This window comes from Epinephelus lanceolatus, chromosome 24 (assembly GCF_041903045.1).
Source record: "Epinephelus lanceolatus isolate andai-2023 chromosome 24, ASM4190304v1, whole genome shotgun sequence".
Lineage (NCBI taxonomy): Eukaryota > Metazoa > Chordata > Actinopteri > Perciformes > Serranidae > Epinephelus > Epinephelus lanceolatus.
Window position 1 is genome coordinate 5,941,773 of NC_135757.1, and position 24,885 is coordinate 5,966,657.

The 24,885-nt window shown below is 43.8% G+C and overlaps 3 protein-coding genes across 3 annotated transcripts; 2 read left to right on the plus strand and 1 right to left on the minus strand.

Annotated features, from left to right (window-relative positions):
- Window positions 1-38: 38 nt before the first annotated feature.
- On the plus strand, window positions 39-2,577 carry LOC117250243 (uncharacterized). The gene is made up of 2 exons (XM_078165938.1): window positions 39-377; window positions 889-2,577. The coding sequence occupies exons 1-2, from the start codon at window positions 191-193 to the stop codon at window positions 2,304-2,306; spliced, it is 1,605 nt and encodes a 534-aa protein (XP_078022064.1). The 5' UTR covers window positions 39-190; the 3' UTR covers window positions 2,307-2,577.
- Window positions 2,578-2,830: 253 nt separating this feature from the next.
- Window positions 2,831-23,625, plus strand: plcd4a (phospholipase C, delta 4a). Its single transcript, XM_033615752.2, has 17 exons — window positions 2,831-2,933; window positions 7,779-9,143; window positions 10,681-10,731; window positions 10,877-11,035; window positions 12,222-12,450; window positions 13,025-13,154; window positions 13,259-13,490; window positions 13,631-13,832; window positions 15,005-15,149; window positions 15,791-15,943; window positions 17,465-17,632; window positions 21,409-21,565; window positions 21,682-21,798; window positions 21,961-22,139; window positions 22,216-22,348; window positions 22,436-22,585; window positions 22,681-23,625. Exons 3-17 carry the CDS (start codon window positions 10,707-10,709, stop codon window positions 22,785-22,787), a joined length of 2,286 nt encoding a protein of 761 aa, XP_033471643.2. The 5' UTR covers window positions 2,831-2,933; window positions 7,779-9,143; window positions 10,681-10,706; the 3' UTR covers window positions 22,788-23,625.
- LOC117249921 (uncharacterized) lies at window positions 4,539-6,472 on the minus strand. The gene is made up of 2 exons (XM_033615786.2): window positions 6,034-6,472; window positions 4,539-5,664 (listed from the first exon to the last, which is right to left on the minus strand). The coding sequence occupies exons 1-2, from the start codon at window positions 6,125-6,127 to the stop codon at window positions 4,625-4,627; spliced, it is 1,134 nt and encodes a 377-aa protein (XP_033471677.2). The 5' UTR covers window positions 6,128-6,472; the 3' UTR covers window positions 4,539-4,624.
- Window positions 23,626-24,885: the final 1,260 nt, after the last annotated feature.

Here is a 24,885-nt window from a genome sequence, read left to right on the forward strand (position 1 = left end):
GTGTCACTGCCTTTTTGTGAGTGATGAATTTTCTGTGGTTTATATTTCTTGTACAAGTGTAGATGTTGCGTCATAAAAGCTTCAGGGCTTTTATTTTGAAGCCCAGACATCCTCATGCACCGGAAGTTACCGGAAGTTGGAGCTAGCTGGCGCCTCGTCGTAACGGCGAGTCCCGTTTTTTGTTTTTAAGATGTCTAAAGTCCAAATGCTGAGGTCGTTGGTGACGCAGCGACTAACTGTGGCTGCTGAAGAGATATTTGGGCTGTTTGAGAGAACAATATCGGAGTACGAGGAGGAACTTTCTCGCGCAAAAGAGGAGAACGAGCGACAGCGGAAGCTACTGGAGCTGCGCGTGGAACCGGAAATAAACAGAGCAGGTTTGCAGGAGATTTTTCTACTATATTGTGACTCCACTGCCCTGTATACAGACCCAGACTTAATAATACGACATATTGCTAACATTTATCGTCCTTCTGATGCCTCAAGGTCAAAATACACCAATGTTTACACTGATTGCGGATGTGTAAGGTTTTTGTGGCTTTCAAAATAAAAGCCCAAGATGTGTCACAGTCCAATGAAATCTAAGGGAGTTTATTTTGTCTGCAACAGTGTTTGAGTGGGTGGTATCCACATGAATGTCAGGACCAAAGGCTTCCCAGCAGAACAATGCATTGGAACAAAATATTCAAAGTTACCCAATTCACCTGTCACTGGTTTTAATGTTTTGGCTGATTGGTGTATAAGTACGCTGGTGATCCTTGACCTTGACATCAGGAGTGTTTCGTGAAGCCTTTCCTTTCACGAGACAGGTCTGACTCTGTTATCAAAATGCTCACAAGGTGTAACGAGTGTCACTGATGCATATCTGTGTTTCACCTTTACCTTCAGATGTCTTATCATCTATCGTCTTCAAAGTTATTGAGAATAAAGACGAGGTTTCCCCCGAGCGGCAGGAGTGGAGCTCCACTGTGGACCAGGAGGACCCAGAGCCCCCGCACATTAAAGAGGAAGAGGTGGAACTGTGGAGCAGTCAGGAGGGAGAGTGGTTTCAAGGGCTGGAGGAGGCTGATGTCACCAAGTTCCCTTTCACTCCTGTCCCTGTGAAGAGTGAAGATGATGAGGAGAAGCCTCAGTCTTTACAGCTTCATCGGAGCCAAACTGAACATATGGAAACAGAAGCTGATGGAGAGGACTGTGGAGGACTAGACCCAGAGCTAGATACTGTTCACGAGTCAGGGGACCTTTCCGAACTCCAGATTGATTTCAGTGACGTGTTGAAGGAGACCAGAGAACCTTTGTCAGGTTTAAATATTCTAAAAAATAACATATGTAACACCGACAAGAAATCATTCTGCTGCTCCGAGTGTGGCAAACAGTTTAGCCAGAACTCAAATCTGAAGACACATATGCGAATCCACACAGGGGAGAAACCATTCGGTTGCTCGATTTGTGGCAAAAGATTTATACAGAAGGTTCATCTGACGTACCACGTGGCCCGTCACACGGGGGAGAAACTGTTCAGCTGCAGTGTGTGTGACCAAAGATTCACTTGGCTTTATCAGCTCAAAAACCATCAGTGTGTCTATCGTCCGTTCTCAGAGGCAGAGCCTCCTCCAGCTAGCAGCTCGACTGAACACATGGAAGCAGAAGCTGACGGAGAGGCCCCACACTGTTTTGCACCAAGGACCGAAGTCCTTCTGGGCGATATTGGAATAAATTACAACAAGAAACAATTTAGCTGCTCTGATTGCGGTAAAACATTTGGCCGCAAGACGCACCTGTGGGAGCACGTGCGATCTCACACAGGAGAGAAACCATTCAGCTGCACGGTCTGCAAGAAGTGTTTCCCGTGGAGGAGACACTTACAGAGACACATGCGAGTCCACACAGGCGAGCAAAGACTGAGCTGCACTGTTTGTGACAAGACGTTCAATTGGCCGTATCAGCTCAGGCTCCATCAGTGTGTCGGCGAGTCGTCGCAGGTTCACGACGACCAAACACAGAGTCATCGAGACCCTGACGGTGAGATGAGACGCCTTCCTAAGAAACAGTTTCCCTGCTCTGACTGCGGGAAAGTATTCGGGTACAAGGACTCCCTGCTGAGGCACATACGATGCCACACAGGAGAGAAACCGTTCAGCTGCTCAGTGTGTGGGAGACAGTTTAGAGAACGGGGGAATCTGGGACAGCACATGGTCATCCACACTGGGGAGAAACCTTTCAGCTGCAGTGTTTGTGACCAAAGATTCAGCTGGCGGAAACAGCTCAAGAAACACAAGTGTGACGGTGAGAGCAGCAGGAAATGAACTCCCCTGTCTGGAAGTCTGCACTGCTGCATACTGATGGACTTCAGTGAGTGTGTTCCAGTGTAAATAATTGGAAATGTCCGTGTTTGTCTTTAAGATAGGCTTTGAAAAATGTTGCCTTATCCTTTAAGTGATCACTCGTGTGTGTTCAGAGAGGAGCAGCCAATCAGACATGGGGGTTTACGGCACAGATGGTTGTATGAATGCGAGTGTTAAAATATTGTGCACAGTTTAACAGTATAACCATTAAAGTGAGTTGAAGCACACTGAACAACAGACTGAGGTGTCCATGTTTGTTTTCAGGCAAAGCTGGAAACTACTACTAACTGTATATTAGATATTGTATGTGATATGATTGTTGATTATTGATCAAAAATGTGCGATGGAACCAGGAATTTTTTTTTTGACCTTACGCTGATGCAGCGGGCCCTGGGTTCCTCCTCCAGAGTGTGTAGGCAGCTCCTGGATGATGAAGGTATTGATGCCACTGACTGGCCCTCTTGTTCCCCTGCCCTCAATCCAAGTGATAACCCATGCGAAGTTATGCATCTGACGCCGCCAAGTGCCGCCGCAGACGGTCCAGGAGCTGCCCTGATCCAGGTCTGGGAGGAGATCCCCCACCGACAGGTAATAACATGAAAACTTCCTTGTTATACCAGATGTTTCTCACATTTTTACAAGATGTTTTTATCTTATAACAACAAACATTTCTTTTTTTTATGAGAAAAGTTTCTTGTTATAAACTTAGAGCACAGGTGCGTATTGTACCGCTGCAAAAGGTGCCTCTGGACATCAGTGTCTGATGCTGACACCACCAACAAAGCAGTGGTATTTGACAAATTTTTTTTTTCAGATATAGACAGGCTGTTGAATTCACATGCTAAACTTATGCAAATAGATTATGACAGGAACAACTTCATCAGTGATTACAAAAGCTACCTTTCGCAGCAGTACTGTATGAAACATGGCCAGAAGTGACCTTTGGCATTGCTGTGATATGCCACTGGTGAAATTTTTAGAAAATAATGATTGATTACTTCAAAGGGTTATCAGTGTAGAGATGTATTGATAACACATTTTCCTTCCCGATACTGATTCCGATCCCTGAACCTTAGGTATCTGCTGATACCGAGTACCAATCTGATACCAGCACGTAAAATAAAAATGGATGGGATATGAATTGTTGTATGTCTCAACTCCTAAAACTCTACGTAAAATATTAAGAAATAAATACATAATAGCGGAATGAATGCCGTAAAACTTTTTTTATTATTATCCAGTGTCGACACAGATCAAGACACAGGTTAAAGTGCAGCCAAACAATTTGGTAAAAAAGACATTTTAAAGGCTACAGTAGAATGCTTTTTAAACTCCGCTCCATTTCCATTACGTTTGTCTGTAGCGCGCGTATGCGTAATGACGTGAGGCATTACGTGGTATTGGATTGGTCATAGGCTGTACTCGCCGATACCCGATACCGCATTTTAGGCAGTATCGGAGGCATTTCTGATACTGGTATTGGTACAACTCTATATCAGTGATAGATGATTTTGATAATTTTGTGTGAGAAAAATTTGGGATTAAACGGGTTAACTTTACTGTTCTTTCCTTCCTCATTTTTATTTACGTAATGTTTGAACTTATCAAAAATATTAGTATAATCCTTTGTTTATTTCTATCCTCCTCCGCCTTGCACATACTGTACCTGCATATCCCTCTGGTTCCTGTTATTCATAAATAAATATATGACACATTTGCACGGCATACTTTCGTACGTGTACAAAACCACTTACGATACTTCCTCTGACAGAACCAACTAGAAATCTGTACCACTCTTAAATCACAATGTCTGTTTCATATGTCTGCTGTTAAAGTCTGTATACTTTTACACCTTTGCGCTGTCACACCAACAAAATTTTCAAAAATTCTCAAAATTTTTTTTAGTTTAAATGTGTCAGATTTCGTCAGTTTTCATCTGCAGTCCCTGAGGAAGTTAATATTATATATTAAAGGACAGGAACAGAAAGCACATTAACACATGACACTGTTTTGGAGACTCCTAATCCGTTAATTTGTCGCCCCTATTATTTGAAGAATTAAAGAAAATCTCAATCTCTGGACTAAATTGTTCTGAATTCAGCTCCGCACTGAGCGCACAGATGTGAGATACACACTAAGTATTTACACAGTGTGAATAAGAACTTTGATCAACACAAGACAGGAAATCAAAACTCATTTCTCAATGCCCATTTATTATACGATACATTCTTACACATCCATGTTGCTCTTGTCAACGTTTAGACACTCTGAGGAGCTTCTTAATGTTGACTTGCTGCGCCGCTGTTCTCACCAGCACACTCATGTCTCTTAAACTGGGACTGCCAAGTGAAGCTTCTGTCACACACACTGCAGCTAAACGGTTTCTCCCCCGTGTGAGCCGTCATGTGTCTCGTCATGTGTCCCTTCCTCGAGAAGCTCTTCCCGCAAACCGAGCAGACGAACGGTTTCACGCCCGTGTGGGTCCTCATGTGCTGAACCAGAGTGTGACGCTGGGTGAAACTCGTGTTGCAAACCAGGCAGCAGAAAGGTTTTTCTCCCGTGTGAATCCGGAAGTGCGCGACCAAATCGGAGCGCTGCCGGAATCTTTTGCTGCAGAGGGAGCAACTGAATGGTTTCTCCCCGGTGTGGACTCTCATGTGCTTCTCCAACGACCAACCGTGGCTGAAACTCGTGTCACAAACTGAGCAGCTGAAAGGTTTTTCACCTGAGTGACACCTCATGTGAGCGACCACGTGTTCCCTCCGATTGAAGCTTTTACTGCAAAACGAGCAGCTGAACGGTTTCTCTCCTGTGTGGCATCTCATGTGTCTTTTCAGATTCGTCTTGTGGCCGAATGGTTTTCCACACTCGGGGCAGATAAATGACTCCTTGTCAGTATCAATGACATTATTTGTCACACAGCTTAAACCTGACTGAGGTTCTGTGGGCTCCGTCCAGTCATCATCGCTGACGTCCGTCTCAGAGGAGTCTCCTGTCTTGTCATCGGTATCTGGTTCTGGTCGTCCACAGTCCTCTCCATCAGCTCCTGTTTCCTCCTGTTCAGATTGGCTCTGATGAAGCTGTGAGGACTGAGGCTTCTCCTCATCATCTTCACTCTTCACAGAAACAGGAGTGAATGGGAACTTGGTGATATCAGCCTCCTCCAGTCCTTGAAGCTGCTCTCCTTCCTCACTGCTCCAGATTTCCTCCTCTTCCTCTTTAATGTGTGGAGGCTCTGGGTCCTCCTGGTCCACAGTGGTGCTCCACTCCTGCTGCTCAGGGGGAACCTCTTCTTTACTCACCAGCAGCTGCTGGACGTCTGCAGGACAGAACAAAGTGCAGACACACACATTATCAAGCTTGAGATATCATAGATGATTATTATTTAGACAGTGTGTGTACAATGTGTGGCCACTGGTGTCCATGTACATTTAGCATTTAAGGGAATTGTTTCAGAAATGCAGAAAGCATTAAAAGGGAAGAATGTTACTCTGGAAGCTTTTATTGTGAAATCCAGATGTATCTCGGAAGTACACTGCTTCTGCTCTAGCGTCAGCAATGAGGATGCTAATCAACATATGGCTCATTAAATTCGCTACATGATGTCAGGAAACACTGAGAGGGGTTGTTTGCTGTAAAAGCGGTTTAATTAATGTCATAATTAACCGTGTCAACGCCTTTCACTTACCGTAAAGTCCCGAATACAGCCGCTCTTCTGTTGCTGGTTTACCCGCAGTTAGTCGCTGCTTCACCAGCGCGCTCAGCATGTGGACTTTGGACATTTTCCCACAATGACACACTGTGTCATCACTCAAACTCCGTCAGAAACACTGCCCTCTCCATGAACCAACTACTATGACTGCTGAAACAGTGCAAACTTCCGTCTCCCGCAGCCTGCTCCCACTCTGTGATCCCCAGCTAGCATGCTAAGCTACATTTAGCATCTTGGTAGGCTAACGGGATGTAATTCAGAGGCAAAACACTCAGATAAAGGGTGAACAGCACAAAGACAGGTTTATCCAGACACACAGAGGCTCAGAGAACTCAGACCTGCTGAGATATCTCCTATAGAAAACAGCCAAACAGTCAACTAGACGCCATTTTGAATCTCTGTGACGATAACGCAGTAGGGGAAGTACTTCCGGTGTTGTTTCATGTTTGACTTTCCAAATAAAAGTCCGTATGATTTAAAGAAAAAAAAAATCAAATCATATTGTATATTATCTATAGTGAATAGAATTATATGTAAAAAAAAAATAATAATAATAATAATAATTTAATACAAAGAAATGTGGTTGAAATAAAAGAACTATCCCACAAATAAAAAAAACAGAAAATAATTTTAAATAATGGAGGAAAAAAGAAACTATATTTATGCTAATTATTCTTATTACATTTTAAAATTTTGCTCATATATTCATATAGGTTTTATTTTGACAAGGCGCAGCTCCTGGTAGATTTTTCCACGACTTAGCGACCAATAAAATCTTGCCAAATGATGACCTCTCTGGTCGACTAACATTTGGTTGACTATGAGAGGTCAGCCTTATGTCCTACAAATTAATGCCCCATAACTTGGAACTTGGAAAGAAATTTCACAGAAATTGCAAATAAATTAAATAGAAAATTACAAAAAAATGGAAATAATTATTATTACTATTATTACTTTTAATTATTATAATTTTTAAGCACTCTTTCCAAGTCATTTCCTTGTTTGTTTATTACTTTTCTCTGCTTTTTTTTTTAACTAATTTTCTTGTTTTTAATTTCTTTCTTTTTTTCCTTTTTTAAATTTTTTTTTTTGATAATTTTGAGGGTCATTTCTTTTTGCTTTTTATCATAATACTCACTATATCGCAACATATTTAAAATCGCAATAACATTGTTTCGCGATTTAAGTGTCATGATAATATCATATCGTATCGTAGACTTTGATAACAGTTACGGTACGTTAGAATGTTGCAGACTGTGTGCAGTTACAAAAAAGTGTATGTGTGTAACTTGAAAATATGAATGTCATGTTTAGCATGGTTAAAGAAATAATGTTATTCTTTTTTTTAAGATATTTTTTGGGGCATTTTTAGCCTTTAATTGATAGGACAGACAAGTGTGAAAGGGGGAGAGAGAGAGAGGGAGTGACATGCAGCAAAGGGCCACAGGCTGGAGTTGAACCCGGGCCGCTGCGGCAACAGCCTTGTACATGGGGCGCCTGCTCTACCACTAAGCCACCGACGCCCCAAAATAATGTTATTTTAACTAAATGCTGCGTGTTTGGAGTTGGTTATTGAGGCTATATGACAAGTTAACATGGAATTTGACGGCCCACAAACCCAGACTTTGTCATTTCTTTTAATATTATTGCTGCATGCACCTGTCCTGTCAAGCTGGTGTATGTATATGACTCAGTGTTTGTCTTTTACTGTAATTTGAAAGGTATCCACACTGTGAAACCTGAATGACCAGTGCCAACAGAAGGAAGACCTCATGTGTGGAGCGGTGTGTTTGGTGCCATTCATCTGGACTGTGGAGAAGGGAAACTGCATGGACAACATCCTGAGCTCTCAAATGGGTCGCGATTATGATGCTAGAAAAAGCAGCAAAATGCCCTTAGTTATAGTGTAGTGATGTATGTTAATCTTGCCACAGTATCACCCTAAAAATGGTACAGTAACCATACTGTTGGTACCATCCACAACTTTCATAATATGGACCAAACTGAACTGAACTTTTTTTTATATTTCCCTCCTACTTCAGGTCACCTATTGCAGAGGTTCCTGCTGGGTACTGTAGTTTTTTTCTTTCTGGAGACGAGGTCATTAAGAGGGAGTCCCTCCATTTTAGTCTTGGCTCAGTCTGTGTAATTTGAGCTGGGAAGCTGATCTAAAGCTGTGGATTATTAATGCCCCCGAACCTGAGCAGGGAACACAGATGACGACCAAAGACGGACTTTTAATATTCAAAATTTACAAACACACGTGAGTGAGCTTTCAGGTGCGTTGGGTATGTCGGCAATGACTGCAGAGGTCACCTGGGCGCAGTTTGGTCATTTGATGGTGAATCTCTCTCAGATGTGCTGTCCCCATGGCCTGTGGCTTAACTGGCCTGATCAAAGTTTGATGAGCGGGGCTTAGTAACATTACACGGGACAGAAAACACTGTGGCTCTCTGTGGTGGAGCTCTGCTGGTCCTCCGCCTGGCATGAGGGTGTAGGGCTAGGGGAAACGGGGTGACTGTAAGCCTCTGCCAGTGAGTGTTGTTTGACAGCAGACAAGCTGCCAGACTGTGTTGTGGTTTTGATTCCAGCTTAAGAAACAACTTCTCAGGCTCTTAACCAGTTGGTCGAATGGTTCATAATTAGGTGTGAGAACCGCAATGGAACCAATAGGGATGTCAGAAACAGCTCAGGTTGTATGGTGTGTCACATCCTTCCTCTAACAATTATCTATAAACTACCCACACAACAGCCCCACTTATCATCATCAGTACGTTTAGATGAGTTCAGCCTGCTCCACTCTTCTTATCCAACGAACATAATTAATGTACAACTCTCGGAGCGGTTTAAGCAAATGCTAAACAGGGCTAAGCAACGGGACAAAAAGGATCCGGAAAGAGGGATGGGGATGGGGAGGAGGGAAGCAGGGGAGGAGGGGAGGAGTGTGTCACAGAGAGTTAACACTGGTTTCAGTTGTTGCAGGCTTTCATTACTGCAGCGCGGCATGCAGGGGGACAGAAGCAGCTCCTGGGCCATATGATCTGTTCCAGCTCTGCGACTGGGACTCAGGGATGATCCTGCAACAGGTCAGACTCAACTTTAGGTCCTTGCAGTTTGACAAACAAATGCTGCCCGTTGTTGTTGTTGCTGTTGTTGCTACTTCCATTGACTTGCTGTAATAGTTTGACCTTTAATACGTGTGGATGTTGACAACGGGAAATCCTGCTTTTTGAATGAAATCAATGACATGAAAATCTTTGCCAGTGGCTCACAGACAGATTAGCACACAATATACTGTCCTTGTTGTTGTATGGGTTTTCGGTCTGAGCCTACATTTACCTAAGCAGCTAAACTGATGTCCCTTCAAAACTGAGTAAATGTTTCAATTCAACCCCTGGACTTTCAGCTTGATTTGATGTTTTGTATGTGTATGTGTTTGCTGTTTTGAGAATGAGTTGTACCCGCACCGGCTCAGCGCAGGTCATAAGTGAATGGGATGGTGAGCCCATGACCAGGATTTGTGGAGATTAGTTGGCTTAGTGAGCGCGACACAGACACAGAATGAAAAGTGCAGGACAGCAAAGAATGTAGTGAAAACACAACAGAGCAGCAAAAGAGCACCCGGATCAGCTTAGTGGGCCCCCTCGTGACGCCACAAATGGCACTGGGCTGATGGCTGAATAACGTGGCTGTTGGTGCAATGTGCAGCAGGCATCTAATGCAGCTACACCCAGAGAAACAGTTCCTGTGGGGGGCTTTGGTTTGGGAAGTGATTCTATAATGCTGCCTGAAAATGGAGTCCTAATGTGAGAGAAGAGAAGTCGCACCATGCCACACCACAAAAACTGCTCAGGAGTGGCCCAGGGAACATGACCGAGACCTCAAGGAATTGACCTGGCCTCCAAATTCCCCAAATCCCAGACTGATCAAACATCTGTGGGTGGGACGTGCTGGTGCCCCACTTCACAACCTACATGACTCAAAAGATCTGAAGCCAATGCATTGGTGCCAGACACCAAAGGACACCCTCCAGAGGTCCTGTGTTCATGCCTTGACAGGTCAGAGCCAAGTCCGGTCCAAGGAGCATCCACCGTGGATCAGGGGTACCTCTGGGGTATGAACACGTACCTCAACTGTTCGATTAGATCAGGATCTGGGGTATTTGGAGGTCAGGTCGACACTTTGAGGTCTTTTTCCCATTCCTCGGGTCATTCCTGAGCAGTTTTTTGTGATGTGGCATGGTGCATTGTCCTGCTGGGGAGCACTGCCATCGATTTGTGCCGTTGTCATAAGGTGGTTTACTTGGTCTGCAACGGTGTTCGGGTGAGTGGAGCAACTGATGCAGGTATTGCCAAGAACGTCATATAATGGAGGGACTGTGGGACTATCAATTTCAGCTCATTTTGCTCTTTTACGTAACCTGATGAAGGTCTGACAACCAAAATGTTGAGCCTCCATATTAAAATTAGTAATTGGTGTAGTGACTTCACGCAGCCTTTGAGAATGATGACTGTCAAATACAATTAATAATCATTTATCTTACTGATGAAATCACCACAATGTCTGGCTGTCTTTGTCTTGGAACGGTAAACTTACATGAATAACAAACTTATTTGTCTTTAGATGGCAGAAGAGTGAGACCACAACGAATGGCTTCCACAGGGAGTGGCCTCCGTAAGTCTGTCTTTGTCTCCTGCTGTGGGATTGTGGTTTACTTTTCTAAATATTAGACTGAGTTGTGAAAATTCTCCACTAGTTCACTGAATTAATACAGAATATAATATATATATAAAAATTAACTCAGTCCGCCTTTTCCCAGGCATCCAGGGGGATGACAACCTCCAGTCCATGCTGGTGGGGACCATAATGAGGAAAATCAAGTCTCGTACCTGGAAGAAGCAACGCTACTTCAAACTGCAGGACGACTGCATGACCATCTGGTACCAATCCAAGAAGGCTGGCAACACCCACTCCACAAGTAAGAACATGTGATTTGGTGATGAGATGGAGCTTTTTGGGGACGCATTGTGCCCAACATGATTATTATGATATAACCCAAATGGCGATGTTAATTACACAAGATGTCACCACATTCATTCTGGTAGAAAACAGTGGAAGATGAACTCAATAGAACTCAGTTTACCCAGTCTTTTCGGAGCTGATATATACACCCATGATATGAGATCCTGTATCAAAGATTCACTTACCTCCAGTTCTCCATTTTGCTGGTTTTGGGTGAATCCTTGGATTTGTTAAAGATTGCAGGTCAGCCCTGGAGAAAGTATGAATCAGCCTACCATAACAACATATTAAGGCTGACCAACAACTTTGTCTCTGACTTCAATCATGTCCAGACAGTGAGAAGTAATTGCTGCTATAAGATCAAAGATAGTAACACATTCTCACTCCGACTTTCGTTTTCATAGGAAATGTGCTATGTCGGTACAACACCACAAATTGACTTTTTTTTTCCTCAAACAACAAATGCATGTGGTTTGGTTCAGGAAAAATGAACAGGGTTTGGTTTTACAATCATACAGGAAGAGCCCATCGGCCTCCTGGGTGAAAGTTGGTGGTTGTTGGACCCATCCAGCACCCCTTCCATCCACCTTACTCGGACTTTCGCCCCCTTACCTCATGTTGTCCATCGCGTTTCCCCTTAAGCCACTGCGCACTGTTAAACAATAATGGCGATCGGCCGCGTATCATGCTGACATGAAAGATGGCTTTTCTCGTCAGTGTCTGACACCAGAAGTCCCTGGCCAAGCGCCGGTATTTGACAACTTTGGAATGAGACCGAGTTAGACTGAAGCACTCGCTTGCGCACAAGTCTATCCTAAAACTAATGGTGTTCGAACCAAGATTGAATATTTTCTGAAGGGTCTTGAATGATGTTAGATGTATGTCTCTTTCTTGTTTGTCTCAAGAAAATGTACAACACCAGTACGCACGTGGTTGGGAAGAACGTGTTTGGAAAGAATGAGTATCATCACCATCATAATCAGTTGTCATTGTACCAGACTACAGAGCAGCTTCTTTTCTCTAACTGTTTATTCAGTTTCTAGTGTAGCATAAAGGGACTGCAACTTGCATTCTCTTGTGCAGCCTTGTGTTGTAGAAAGAAACCCCGAATCTCTCCATCCTGTGTCGATCTTTGTGCCCAGTTTCAGTGAGTGATGTGGAGGCAATACGAGAGGGCCACCAGTCCGAGGTGCTGCTCAGCATCGCCGATGAGTTCCCGGCTGACCGATGCTTCACGCTGGTCTTCCGCGGTCGCAGGGGCAACCTGGACCTGGTGGCTGAGTCAGCCGAGGAGGCTCAGTCCTGGATCAGAGGCATGAGGAAGCTGATTGACAACCTGGAGAACATGGGGGAGCGGGAGAAACTTGACCAGTATCTTTCAATCAGTGTTTTCAGTCATATGCCATCAACGCCTTCCAAGTCTTTGCTGGTTTGCAGTCCATTTCCATTTCTCTTTGGTTTGAACTGTGCTCATTAGCAAAATGTTAGACAGTAGAAAAGACTAAATCCCATCAACCAGTCAATAAAGGCTGAATTGTTGAGACCATCAGGTCATTGCAATCAAAGATTGTAGCATAAAGGTCCCCACTCCTCATGGCCACCTGCCCATTCTATATTGATACCCAAGTATACTCAGAATTGTGTCCATATTGGAAGATTCTTCACCTCATGATCTATATCCAATGCCAATGTTAAGTGCCAGCACATCATGCTTGGGGTGCAGATTTATTTGTTTTCTACTTTGGGGATTCACCGAGCCATAGCTCAAAGCAAGGTTGAAGATCAGTTCCTCAGAGAGTTGTGTAAGGAAGGAATTTACACTTGAACGTACTCGAGCAGTCATCTTGTCAGTCCTCGCCAAGTGTCTCTTCCAAAGCTCTTAGAAACAAGGTTGAATGTCTCAGTCACTACTGAATGTGATACTTTCCTAAAGTGGCCTACCTAGATGGATCGGTGACTGGTTCAGGAAAGCAGACAAGAACAACGATGGGAGAATGAACTTCAAGGAAGTGCGGGATTTACTGAAGATGATGAACGTGGACATGAATGAGCACCATGCTCATCGTCTCTTCACAGTGAGAGTCTTTCAGCTAATTTGAGCTTCGTTGTGATTTAAGCATTCAACATACACTGGTGTCCGTGACCATTTTGCTGAGGCTGTTTCTTTCTCCTCTTTCAGATGGCCGATAAGTCCCAGTCGGGTACACTGGAGGACGATGAGTTTGTTCTCTTCTACAAGATGCTGACCCAGCGGGAGGATGTATTACGGGTTTTCCAGGAGTACTCAGCTGATGGCCAGAAGTTATCCCAGAGTGACTTGGAGGACTTCCTGAGAGAGCAGCAGCTGGAGGGGGGTGACATCCAGCAGCATGCCAAGCAGCTCATTGAGCGCTATGAGCCCTCTGACACAGGTTCGTGGAGTGTATCTTGATATTTGTCTGATTCTACTGAGATGATTGAAGTCGTACCTCGTGTATCTTGGTAATACCATTAAAGGCATGATGCCAGCACTATGTGAAAAGGTTCTGACACCATCCTGCTGTATTTTCAGCCAAGCAGCTGAGTGCCATGACGTTCGATGGCTTCTTGATGTACCTCGGCTCAGCTGAGGGCTCCATCTTTCACCCACAGTGGCGGGGTGTCTTCCAAGACATGACCCAGCCGCTGTGCCATTACTTCATCTCCTCCTCTCACAACACCTACCTTATGGAGGACCAGCTCCGAGGACAAAGCAGCGTGGAGGGGTATATCAGGTAATGCTGCTGGGATAGCATTTCAAGCTTAGTCAGGTTTGATCATGTGGCTCTGCTGGAAATGTCTTTGTGATGTTCAGATTACCAAAAGCAGTGCTGACCGACAGATGATGCTGATGTGACTAAGACCAAACAACCAAACGTTATAATTCTAAAATCAACCAATTGTAAGGCCAAGGCATGCTCTAGTTATGCGCCTAATGACAAATCTGCCAAACCAGCTAATTAGTGGCAGTTTGTGGTCTAGGTGATGTAGGTAGGGATGCCAAAGATTGGGGGATGCATCAAAGGGGGAAAATTGCTTGGTGCTCCCCTTGCATAACCTGGAAATCACCTATCGGACCAATCAAATCTGACAGAGGCGGGGTCTGGGCGGGTGTAACACGATGAAGACAGCGCTGCGCCGTAGGCCAAGATGCCGAAGGACCGCATCCATTCAATTTAGCTTTGGAAGAAATGCTAAGCCAACTACACTTATCTTTTTCCTTGAGAGAGGAACAGAAGACTGCCCTAGAAGCCTTCGCTTCCAGGAAGGAAGTTTTTGCCATTTTGCCGATGGGATACGGCAAAAGCATAATATATCAGTTAGCCCCACTGGTTGGCAAACAAATGGGGCTTAGTGCAATGAATACGTCACCTTGTTTTTTGCTGATTGGCTATCGTGCTATCCAATTGCGTGCGGCAGCATCTAATATGCCTCAGTTAGTGCCGCCCCTTGGGTAGGAAGGGTGTATCAGTGAAGGCCAGACTCAAAATCTTTCTAGATTTGAAAGATTTCTAGATTTCTTTGGTGTCCATACGAACTTTCATAAATTTGCCAGGAACTCCTACAGAAAAGAGGCTTATATGATTACATGAGAACTAGGTCTGCCTATGGCACACATCCAGGAAGACCACCATTTTAAATATCTCAGGATCTCCATCAGCACAGATCCCTTCCCTAATGTGTTCTCTTCTATGCTCAATTGAGCTTTACTTTGGCATTACCCTGCATTAATCTTCCATTCTTTAGTAGTTTTACAAAATTCATCACTAGAATTAAGTGGAATTCCTGACATCTAATAGTTATTAGGTGATTAATTCTATGTTATCAAATTGATTAAGTCTTGATTTTCAACCTGGATACCTTCAACCCTCCTGGGATTAAAGACTGAATTTGTTCTGCTGCTCAGAGCTCTGAGTCGTGGCTGTCGGTGTGTAGAGGTGGACTGCTGGGATGGTGCCAATGGAGAACCCATCGTTTATCATGGACACACTTTCACCTCCAAGATACTCTTCAAGGACGTGGTCAATGCAGTGGGCAACTATGCCTTCAAGGTAGCATCATCTGTCCATGTAGAAGTGAATGCGAATGAACCTTTTCATGTTTGAATTAATCCTGGCCAGAGCAAAAAGTCTAGTCGTAAATTTTGCAATAAAAAGTATGGTGGCTCTCTGATTGCACAGATCACACAGTCACAGCCCAACTACAGATCATCACATTGGTCCAAATGTGGCTTTTCAAGTAGACCAAACATGCAAACATGTTTCCTAATCCCTTCATGCTGGCATAGGCATTCTTTCTGCTTTCGTTGTCTAGTAAAGCTGTATGAACAAATTGCTCAGCATCTCATTGTATATTTATGAGGGGATGCACAACTGTGCAATGATATCCAGGACATAATCTGAAAGCCCGAATAAGTCAACTAACCAGGGATCTGCCAGCCTCATTCCAAAATGAACAGCTGCCAGGTTCAGATGTATGTCAGACACTGTTGTGTATGAGCATCGATTCCACAGCTGAATATTTCGGCCTTGTGACCCCTTGTGCATCCATCTGCTGGTCTGTCAACCAGACAGGCACAATCCACAGGCATATGTCAGCAGGTGTATTAGCTTTCCCCGATGATAATGCTCTGCAGTGTTAAATTACAAACTCACTCCCTCCAACCCTCTGACTCCTTCTCTACCCCGTCCAGGTATCTGAATATCCAGTCATCCTGTCCATCGAGAACCACTGCAGTGTTGAGCAACAAAGAGTCATGGCCCAACACCTCAACAACATCCTCGGTGACAAGCTGCTGAAAAGCACATTAGATGGAAAGACCCCCATTGGGCTGCCATCTCCTGAGGTGAGCAGTGCAGTCTGTTGTCCTAACCCTACCCCACTCTATGTGCTACAGCTTTAAATGACTTGTAAATGACTTCTATGGGGCAACCATTCAGAATTTTACCATAAAGAGCAGATAGATTGTCTGTTTACCTCACCAAGTTCAAGTTAGCTTAGATGTAACTGACAAAGGGTTGACGGCAAAGCAGACTTACATCAAGTCGTTGTTGGAGCAGTAGCTCAGTCAGTCTGTGGTAGTCTCGCTCACCAGACCTTTCTCAAGAAAAGAAAGGTCTGGCTGCGCCGACTCTCACTTTAAGATTGGAGAAAAAACGCCCCGGCTTTTTTTATTTCTTTCAACCAATCACAATCGTTCTGGGTGGCGCCACAGCAACAGTGTGCTTGCAAAAATATTGCCGGGGGGAAACAGGTTTTGGTGTAACACGGCCACAAATATATCGCCTACAGGATGCGAACCATGGCAGAAAAATGGCTACATCCCCGCAAGATCAAACACCGCAAAAGTTAGTAAAGGACGTGTTGAAAACAGTGAAAACTGCTACACAACCGTAGGTGGTAGGGCGGGACTTCAGCGGGTGGCTTGTTCCGCCCAATGAGAGGCTGATCTATGCAGCGAACTTCCGCCCACTCAGACTAGTCTGTGGGAACTTGGCTTGGGAACCAAAGGGGTCACCACTTCAAGTCCACAAATGGACTAAGCACAGAGTGTGGACTGGTGCCAGTTTGCAGAGGTGCCCTTGAACAAGGCACAAGGCCCATAACTGACCAAACCCACAACTGCGAGGGGCACCATCCTGTGAGGTAGCCCCCTTGCTCTGACATCTCTCCATGCATAATGCAGTATGCATGTGCAAAGGGTCCAATGTGGACCTCTGGATGACTTTGCACAGCTGTGAAGGCTAAGGACGCATTCACACTGGCACTGTTTGGTGAACCCAGACGAACCCTGGTCCGCTCCCATGGATAGTTCGGTCCGTTTGGAGTGGTGTGAATGATCATTCGAACTCTGGTGCAGACCAAACAAGTGAACCCTGGTCCGCCTGAAAACTGGGGGTCTCAGTCCAACCCTTACCGTTTGTTCGATAAATTGATCAACATGATTAGAATGCACTTGTACTTCTTCACACTTAAAGAAAAGAAAACATTTGGAAGTGGTGTTATTTATAGGTCATTCTACAAAAGTTTTACTGGTCTGCTTCCTGGGATTGAATTGGGCTTTGTGAGGTCCAAGAACCAAAATGAGTTTGACACCCCCGTAGAACCTGTCAGAGCTCACAGTGACCCAGAGGGCACCTTTACTTTCATCCCAAAGCCTGTCAGAGCCTGCTGGGCCATATGATCTGTGTCTACATGCAACAGTGGTACTCTGAATTATTCAACACCACAGTATTTCCCCCCCTTACAGTCAGTCCACTAGCCCATTTTAAGAGTTTTAATCACTCCATTTTTCCACACATGAATTGGTTAAAAAGTAAACTGGATTTAATGGATGATCTGAGGTTATATTTGACTTTCCTGTCAGGATCTTAAGGGGAGGATTCTGCTGAAGGCGAAGAAAATCGGTGGTCTGGAGGAGAGTTTCAACGGGATGGTGGAGGAGTCTCAGAGTGGAGAGGTCAGTGATGAGGAAGAGGTGGCTGAAATCGATGAGGATAACCTCCACCGCGAGAGTGTCCGTCGCAGGATTAAGGTACATCAGGTTGTCTAATGCACCTTTTTGACCTCAGATTCAGAAAGCCTTTTATACACAGTCTGATGAGCCAGCCGGATATAGAACCGGGATCCTCTAGTTCAGTGCTTTTTAGGCTGGTGATGCAACACTGAGGCTTTTAATATATGAATGGAACACTTCATAGATTGATGCTGGCCCCCGCATTGGAGGATAATTGGGCAGATTTTTGGGTCTGACTCACCTGCCCCGTGTTCCCAATTCAAGGCTGGTCTGAGTAGATTATTTTCCCAGATAACCCTGTAGTGCCGGGGTTAACAGACATAATCTTAAGCTTAATGGATTGGAGTCTTCCTGGTTTCATATTTTCAATATCATAAACATTTGATATTTCCGACTTAAAATCCTGTTGTGCAAAAACAACGATGATGAAATACTGCTGCACACAGTGGACAGGTGGTAGGAGTCTGCCTGCCCTGCACACACACAGGGCTAACTGTTAGCATCACACGGCTAATGTCACCTAACGATTGTTGAAAGGTTTCATGACAGAGTCGAGCTTTTTTCGGTGTCGGTGTGAGTCACTGCTAAATGCAATGCCACTTCTGCTGTGTTAGCTTGTGTTAACTAGGCCCTTCTGTGTGGAATCTGAGTTTAAATTGATTTTCTATGGGAGCTCCAGCTTCCTCCCACAGTCCAAAGACATGCAGGTTAATCAGTCAGCCCTGTGATAGTCTGGCTACCTGTCCAGGGTGTTCTCTCTGAACTAAATGAAAGGACAAGGTCAAATATTTCTCCTTGGCGTCTTTGTTGTCAGTGTCTTGTAGTTGTGGTCACCTTTTTATCCAGCGGAAAAGGATTGCATAAACTTCTGTCATCCCTCATGAAAAATGGAGAGGATTGAAGGGCAGGGAGCAGACACTGGGTGTTGCATAAGGTGATCTGTTTACACTGTGATAGCAGCGAGAGACACATAGGCAGACAGGGGCAGAGAATGAGCCTTCAACACTTGTCTACCACTCCAATCCAGATCTGAGGAGGCCTAACTTTATAAACCTAAAAACACATCAACTCCTACATAACTAATGGAAACACACATTTTCCACCACTGTGTGTGTCCAGGGTACAAGTAGACATGACAGATAGAGGAATCTCTATAGAAGAGGATGTCATAGGTGCTGTCCTACTCTGTCATGTCAGACCAGACCATGCCCGGCTAGGCCAAACTAGGCTAAGCTCAGCAAGGTGAAGGTTGTTCGGTCGTCTCTAAAATGGGATATTTGATACTCTTAAGAGCACTAATTGCAGTCAGTAATCACCTCTGTTGTAAATACGGAGGTGTAGTGTCTCTAAGTAGGGCCAAACTGTAATATCAAGTATCAACTATTGCAAATATTTTATTAGGCAATTAAATTTAAACGTAAGTTCCGAATAGACTTATAATAATTCAAATACTAATTGTACTAGACACCAGTTTTTAAGGGCAAATTAAAAAGCTAACTTTCAGATATGGTACCAGTATTTGATATTCAAAAAGGCAACACGATTGGCATTTGAACGGCATTCTTGTGGACTTGCTTTGGTGAAGTTGTGTCAATCTGCCTTTGAAGAGCTCCGTGTGGAAGAAGTCAGTATGTAGTACCTGATTTTTTGTACCATGAAACATATTTGAGTCGATTCATTAGAAAGGTTCGTGAAGACTTGAAGAGTTCTTGAAGGTTCTTGAGGTAAAGTTCTTGAGTGCAGCCTGTTGAAGATTGTTTCACCAGTTTCTTAGCCATAGAATAAATAGTCAATTAAATGTGTAGTCGTCGGTCCCTGAGGAGATTAATATGCATTGGCAACTCATATTTTTGTTCTAACATTGGGGATGAATAAAAGGCCACAACCAGAAGACCTGAGGGTTCTAGAGGGTTCATACAATAAAAGCAAATCTGATGAACAGGTAGAACTAAGACCATTAAGAGCTTTATAAACCAATGACAGGATTTTAAAATCAGTTCTGAAAGCACCCCAGAAGCCAATGCAGAGACTTGAATCAAAGACAACTCCAAAGTTTTACACCTGTTGACGGGGTTTTAGTGCCAATTCTTGCTGTTCTGTGTTTAGTTTCCCTCTCTGAGCTTCAGGACCAATAACCAAGACCTCGGTTTTGTCCTGGTTCAGTTGAAGAAAGTTTTCTGCCATCTTTAGAGGATCATTTCTCATGCTGAATGTGCATCTACATCCCCAGCAAACTAAGTGTGCAAAGGAATCACTGGGCACTTAGAGTCATGTTTATTGATAAGCATCTGAGAAGCACGAAACGCCACACTGGGACTCCTGTCAACACAGTCATCAGAAGTGAGGCCAGCATTGAGCTTGGCAGAGATGTGAGCTCAGCGGTGCCCCTGCTGATGGTGTAGGTGTCTGGAGAGATAGCGGTCTTGCTGTCAGGTAGACGGGTGAAGGTGAGGGGGGGTGACGCTCCGAAGCCCAGGTAGACCAGGCAGATCAGCTTTCATGTGGAAGCAGGCAGGCGTGCACGCCGAGGTGCTCTGCAGGTTAACTGTCACTGTGCTGTTTGGGCTCGCTACACCTCTGATCTCTACGCTCATGGAAGCTACCTTGGCAACACACCTGCTTCTGCTTGGCATTGTGGGGAAGTATCACTTACACAATTCAAGAGGGGGTTGTCTCAAGGTTTCGATGTGTGCTGCGCCTCCATCCATGACAGGATTCCTTGCATCACAAGGGTTTACCCTATCACGTGGTAGTGACTGGCGTTAACACAGAGCCAAGTCATGGCTCGACCTCAATGAGCCTCGTGTGACTGCAGTGTGTTAACGACCCAAAGATGTTTAAATGTCTCTTTAGGTCAGCAAGTTTGGGCTCTTCCTACAAGTCAGTGGAAAAGCTGAAGCCTCTTAGGTTACATCTTGAAGGATCTTTTCAGACCTTGTCATTCCACACCTGTCCACCAGTGGCCCTCATAGAGCTCCCAGCCTTTGCCAGTTACCTGACGCCATTACATTTCCAGCTCCTCCTGGGGGGACCCCAAGGTGTTCCCAGGCCAGATCAGATATATAATCCCTCCAGGGTGTTCTGGGTCTGCCCCAGGGCCTCCTACCAGTGGGACGTGCCTGAAATACTTCCAGCAGGAGGCGCCCAGGAGGATCCTGATCAGATGCCCGAACCACCTCAACTGACCCCTTTTGACGCGAAGGAGCAGCGGCTCTACTCTGAGCTGTCAGATGTCCGAGCTCCTCACCCTATCTCTAAGGCTGAGCCCAGACACCCTATGGAGGAAACTCATTTCAGCTGCTTGTATCCGCGATCTCATTCTTTCGGTCACTACCCAGAACTCTTGACCATAGGTGAGGACTGGGACATAGTTGGACCGGTTAATCGAAAGCTTTGCCTTCTGGCTCAGCTCCCTCTTCACCACGACAGACCAGCGCAATGCCCGCATCACTGCAGAAGCTGCACCAAACTGCCAATCCATCTCACGCTCCATTCCACCCTCACTCATGAACAAGACGCCGAGATACTTGAACTCCCTTGCTATAGAAAGACTGGAGCTTTTTTGTTGCTTCTTCTGCTCTCTATTTTATTGAGTTTACTGTACAACATAAAGTGTTTGAATCCCCTCATAGTCAGAACAGTATAGCTCCCGTGACGTGTATATGTGAATTTTTTTTATTCTTGCTGTAAAGCACTTTGTGATTTTATCTGTGAAAAGTGCTCTAGAAATAAAATTTACTTACTTACTTACTTATTGACTTACCTTTTTCTCCTCTGTCCTCTTATTTCCATAGAAGTCAAAGCAGCATCTGTCCAAGGAGCTGTCAGACTGTGTCGTCTACTGCAAAAGCGTCCACTTCAGTAACTTCAAACACTCTCGCATCCACTCCAAGTTCTACGAGGTCGCCTCTTTCACAGAGTCCAAGGCCCGCAAACACCTGAGAGAGGCTGGTGAGTCCTTAAATTACAGACCATGAAATATAATCATTCTCCTGCTGTGTTTATGATTGCCTTATGATAACATTATTGGAGCTTCAGTCACACCCTATTTATTATCTCCATTGCAGGGGCTGAGTTTGTGCACCATAACTCCCGGCAGCTGACCAGGGTTTATCCCAGTGGCTTCCGAACAGACTCCTCCAACTTCAATCCTCAGGAAATGTGGAATGCTGGGTGCCAAATTGGTGATTGAGTGACCTTTTTTTTTCAAATTTTCTAGATATTGCAAAGATGCCCAGTGCAGCTTTACATTGTCTCCAAGTGCCTGAATCTTAAATTCTTGGCGAGAATAGCACGAGTCAAAAACGTAAATCTTGTTTCTTGTTTTTGTTGTTGTTTTTATGCAGTTGCATTGAATTTCCAGACCGCCGGGGAGGGGATGGATCTGAATGATGGATTGTTTAGTCAGAATGGCAGCTGTGGTTATGTCCTAAAGCCTGCTTTCATGAGAGAGGCCGAGAAAAGATTTGACCCTGAGACACCTCAGAAACGGGATGGCTACCAGCCTGTCGTCCTTACGATACAGGTACAACTCATGAGGAGAGTAAGGAAAATGTATCCCTGCAGTTTGTTTCATTGAGAACAATGTATATGTGTTGAAGGTGATCAGTGGTCAGCAGCTGCCCAAAGTCAACATCAAAGAGGATTCGATAGTGGATCCTCTGGTCAGAGTAGAGATCCACGGTGTTCCAAGCGACCAGGCCAAGCAGGAGACCAGATACATCGAGAACAATGGTACACTTGTCCCTGTAAAAATAAATATAAGAGGGAATAGATAATGGATAGGATGGCTGATTGTTGAACGATCTGTCCTTTCTGCAGGCTTCAACCCCGTGTGGTACGACACCCTACGCTTCACCATCCACTCTCCTGAGCTGGCCATGGTGCGCTTTGTGGTGGAAGACTATGACAAGACTTCAAAAAATGACTTTGTGGGGCAGTATACACTCCCTCTCAGCTGTATACAACAAGGTGAGGTTGCTCCTGTAGCTTCGAGCACACTTTTCTGAGATTGCATCTAGAAAGCGCATTTTGCTAATGCCTCTGCTTTGCTTTGGTGTTCTCAGGTTATCGTCACATTCACCTTTTGTCCAAAGATGGGACCAGTATTCCTCCCTCCTCCTTATTCGTACACATCAGGATTACAGAACTGGATAAACCTTCACTTTCCTAATCCAGCGGAGGTATCAGAAAGAACGTGCTCAGCACATCTTATTTAGTCATGATAGTTGAGTCATTACTTCGCATAGAAATACTTCTCCTAACATAGTATTTATTTTTATTCTTGTTTTATGTAAATAAGTACTACGCCAAATCTATAGTGGTTCTTAGGCAGCATATGAGAAATGCATGTTTTTGTTTCCTCCATTATAATGTGTGTAACTTGCTCCTGTGATTGACTTGAACTTTGCTGCTCATGTTTGGTGTCCCAGGTATTTGTCCCTGCTGAAATATTGTGTCGTAAAGAAGAATGTGCCAGCAACATGTTTAGATCAGGATGAATATTTCTGTCAGTATTTTTCCTTTAACAAACAGCACTTCATGGACCAGTGTCACTGCTACAGTCCTCAGCTTTCACTTTGGCCAACACGCAGAGCTTGAAATGCAGCTATCTGCTGTCCAGTGAGCAGCTGCAGCGGAGCAGCTGGAGGCTGCGTTATGAAGTCATCCAGCTCTCCCAGTCACAAAAGAGATTTCAACAGATTACACCTGTGGCTGCTTCTTCCATCAACACCAGACTCCTCTGCATGTCGTTCTTTTTAAGCTATTTACAGGCTGAAATCTGAATTTAGTACTCGTGAGCAGTCTTGTGTCATGTGATGTTATTTTTGTGGTATGTACATATTACCCATTTGTGTAAAGGTGTTTTGATATGTCTATTTTTGTATACATGGAAGCATTCATATGTACTGTACAGCATAGCACAGTGTTGTGTTTATTTGCTTGTTTTTTATTGTAGAAGACCTCATATTCATTTGCCACATCTATCTGCAAATACATATGATTTTCATTTAATAATGCAACTGTCCATGTTACTACTCTTCTTACTGAGCTGAGTTGAGTTTATTGAGCTGAGTGACTATAAAGCTCGGGATGGGTTCCATAAGCTCCAGGGCAAGATGCATGCTGAGTGTTAGCGTGTTGTGGAGAAACGCACACAGCACTGCACAGAGATCAATTAAGTTATTTCAGAAATAGTCAATAACAACAATTAAGCAAGAACAAGAGTACGACCATGTGCGAACAAGATAATTATCTTGTGTGAACATGTTATATTGTGGGAAGAAGACAATAACTTGATCCCACGTAATGATCCTGTGCATACAAGTTATGTATCTGGTGGGAACAAGTTACATTTTGGGAACAGATTATTGACTTGTGCGAACAAAATAGTTCCCTCATGATAATAATTTGTTTCCAAAAGATAATAACTTGTTTCCATGAGATAATAACTTGTGTCCACAAGATCATCACTTGTTCCAACAAGACAGTAACATGTTCCCACAAGATATTAAATTGGTCGCATAAGATAGTAAATTGCTTTAAAAAGATAATAACTTGTTACTATAAGATAATTTGTTCCCACAAGATAAAAATGTGTTCCCACAAGATGATTACTACTTCCTACAAGATAATATCTAATTTCTTCAAGATAGTAACTTGTTCCTACAAGATAATAACATGTTCCTACAAGATAACAATGTGTGCCCATGAGATAATAACATTCTTACAAGATAATAACTTGTTCCCACAAGATAACTAGTTCCCACAAGATAATTACTTGTTCCTACAAGATAATATCTAATTTCTACAAGATAATAACATGTTCCTACAAGATAACAACTCGTGCCCATAAGATAATAACTTGTTCTTACAAGATAATAACTAGTTCCCATAAGATAATAATTTGTTCCCTCAAAATAATGATGTGTTCCAACAAGACAATAACATGTTCCCACAAGATAATAACATGTTTAAAAAGACAATAACTTGTTTCTATAAAATAACTTATTCCTACATGATAATAATTTGTTCCCACAAGATAATAATGTGTTCCCACAAGATGATTACTTGTTCCTACAAGATATCTCATTTCTCCAAGATAGTAACTTGTTCCCACAAGATAACAACTTGTGCCCATGAGATAATAACTTGTTCTTACAAGATAATGACTTGTTCCCACAAGGTAATAATTTGTTCCCACAAAATAATGACATGTTCCAACAATACAATAACATGTCCCCACAAGATAATAAATTGTTCCCATAAGA

Coding starts and splice junctions, on each gene's coding strand:
- LOC117250243 (XM_078165938.1), top strand. CDS start 191: ATGTCTAAAGTCCAAATGCTGAGGTCGTTGGTGACGCAGCGACTAACT. Junction 378..888: donor ACCGGAAATAAACAGAGCAG/GTTTGCAGGAGA, acceptor CTTTACCTTCAG/ATGTCTTATCATCTATCGTC.
- plcd4a (XM_033615752.2), top strand. CDS start 10,707: ATGGCTTCCACAGGGAGTGGCCTCC. Junction 11,036..12,221: donor TGGCAACACCCACTCCACAA/GTAAGAACATGT, acceptor CTTTGTGCCCAG/TTTCAGTGAGTGATGTGGAG. Junction 15,150..15,790: donor TGGGCAACTATGCCTTCAAG/GTAGCATCATCT, acceptor TACCCCGTCCAG/GTATCTGAATATCCAGTCAT.
- LOC117249921 (XM_033615786.2), bottom strand. CDS start 6,127: ATGTCCAAAGTCCACATGCTGAGCGCGCTGGTGAAGCAGCGACTAACT. Junction 5,665..6,033: donor GCTGTATTCGGGACTTTACG/GTAAGTGAAAGG, acceptor TCTGTCCTGCAG/ACGTCCAGCAGCTGCTGGTG.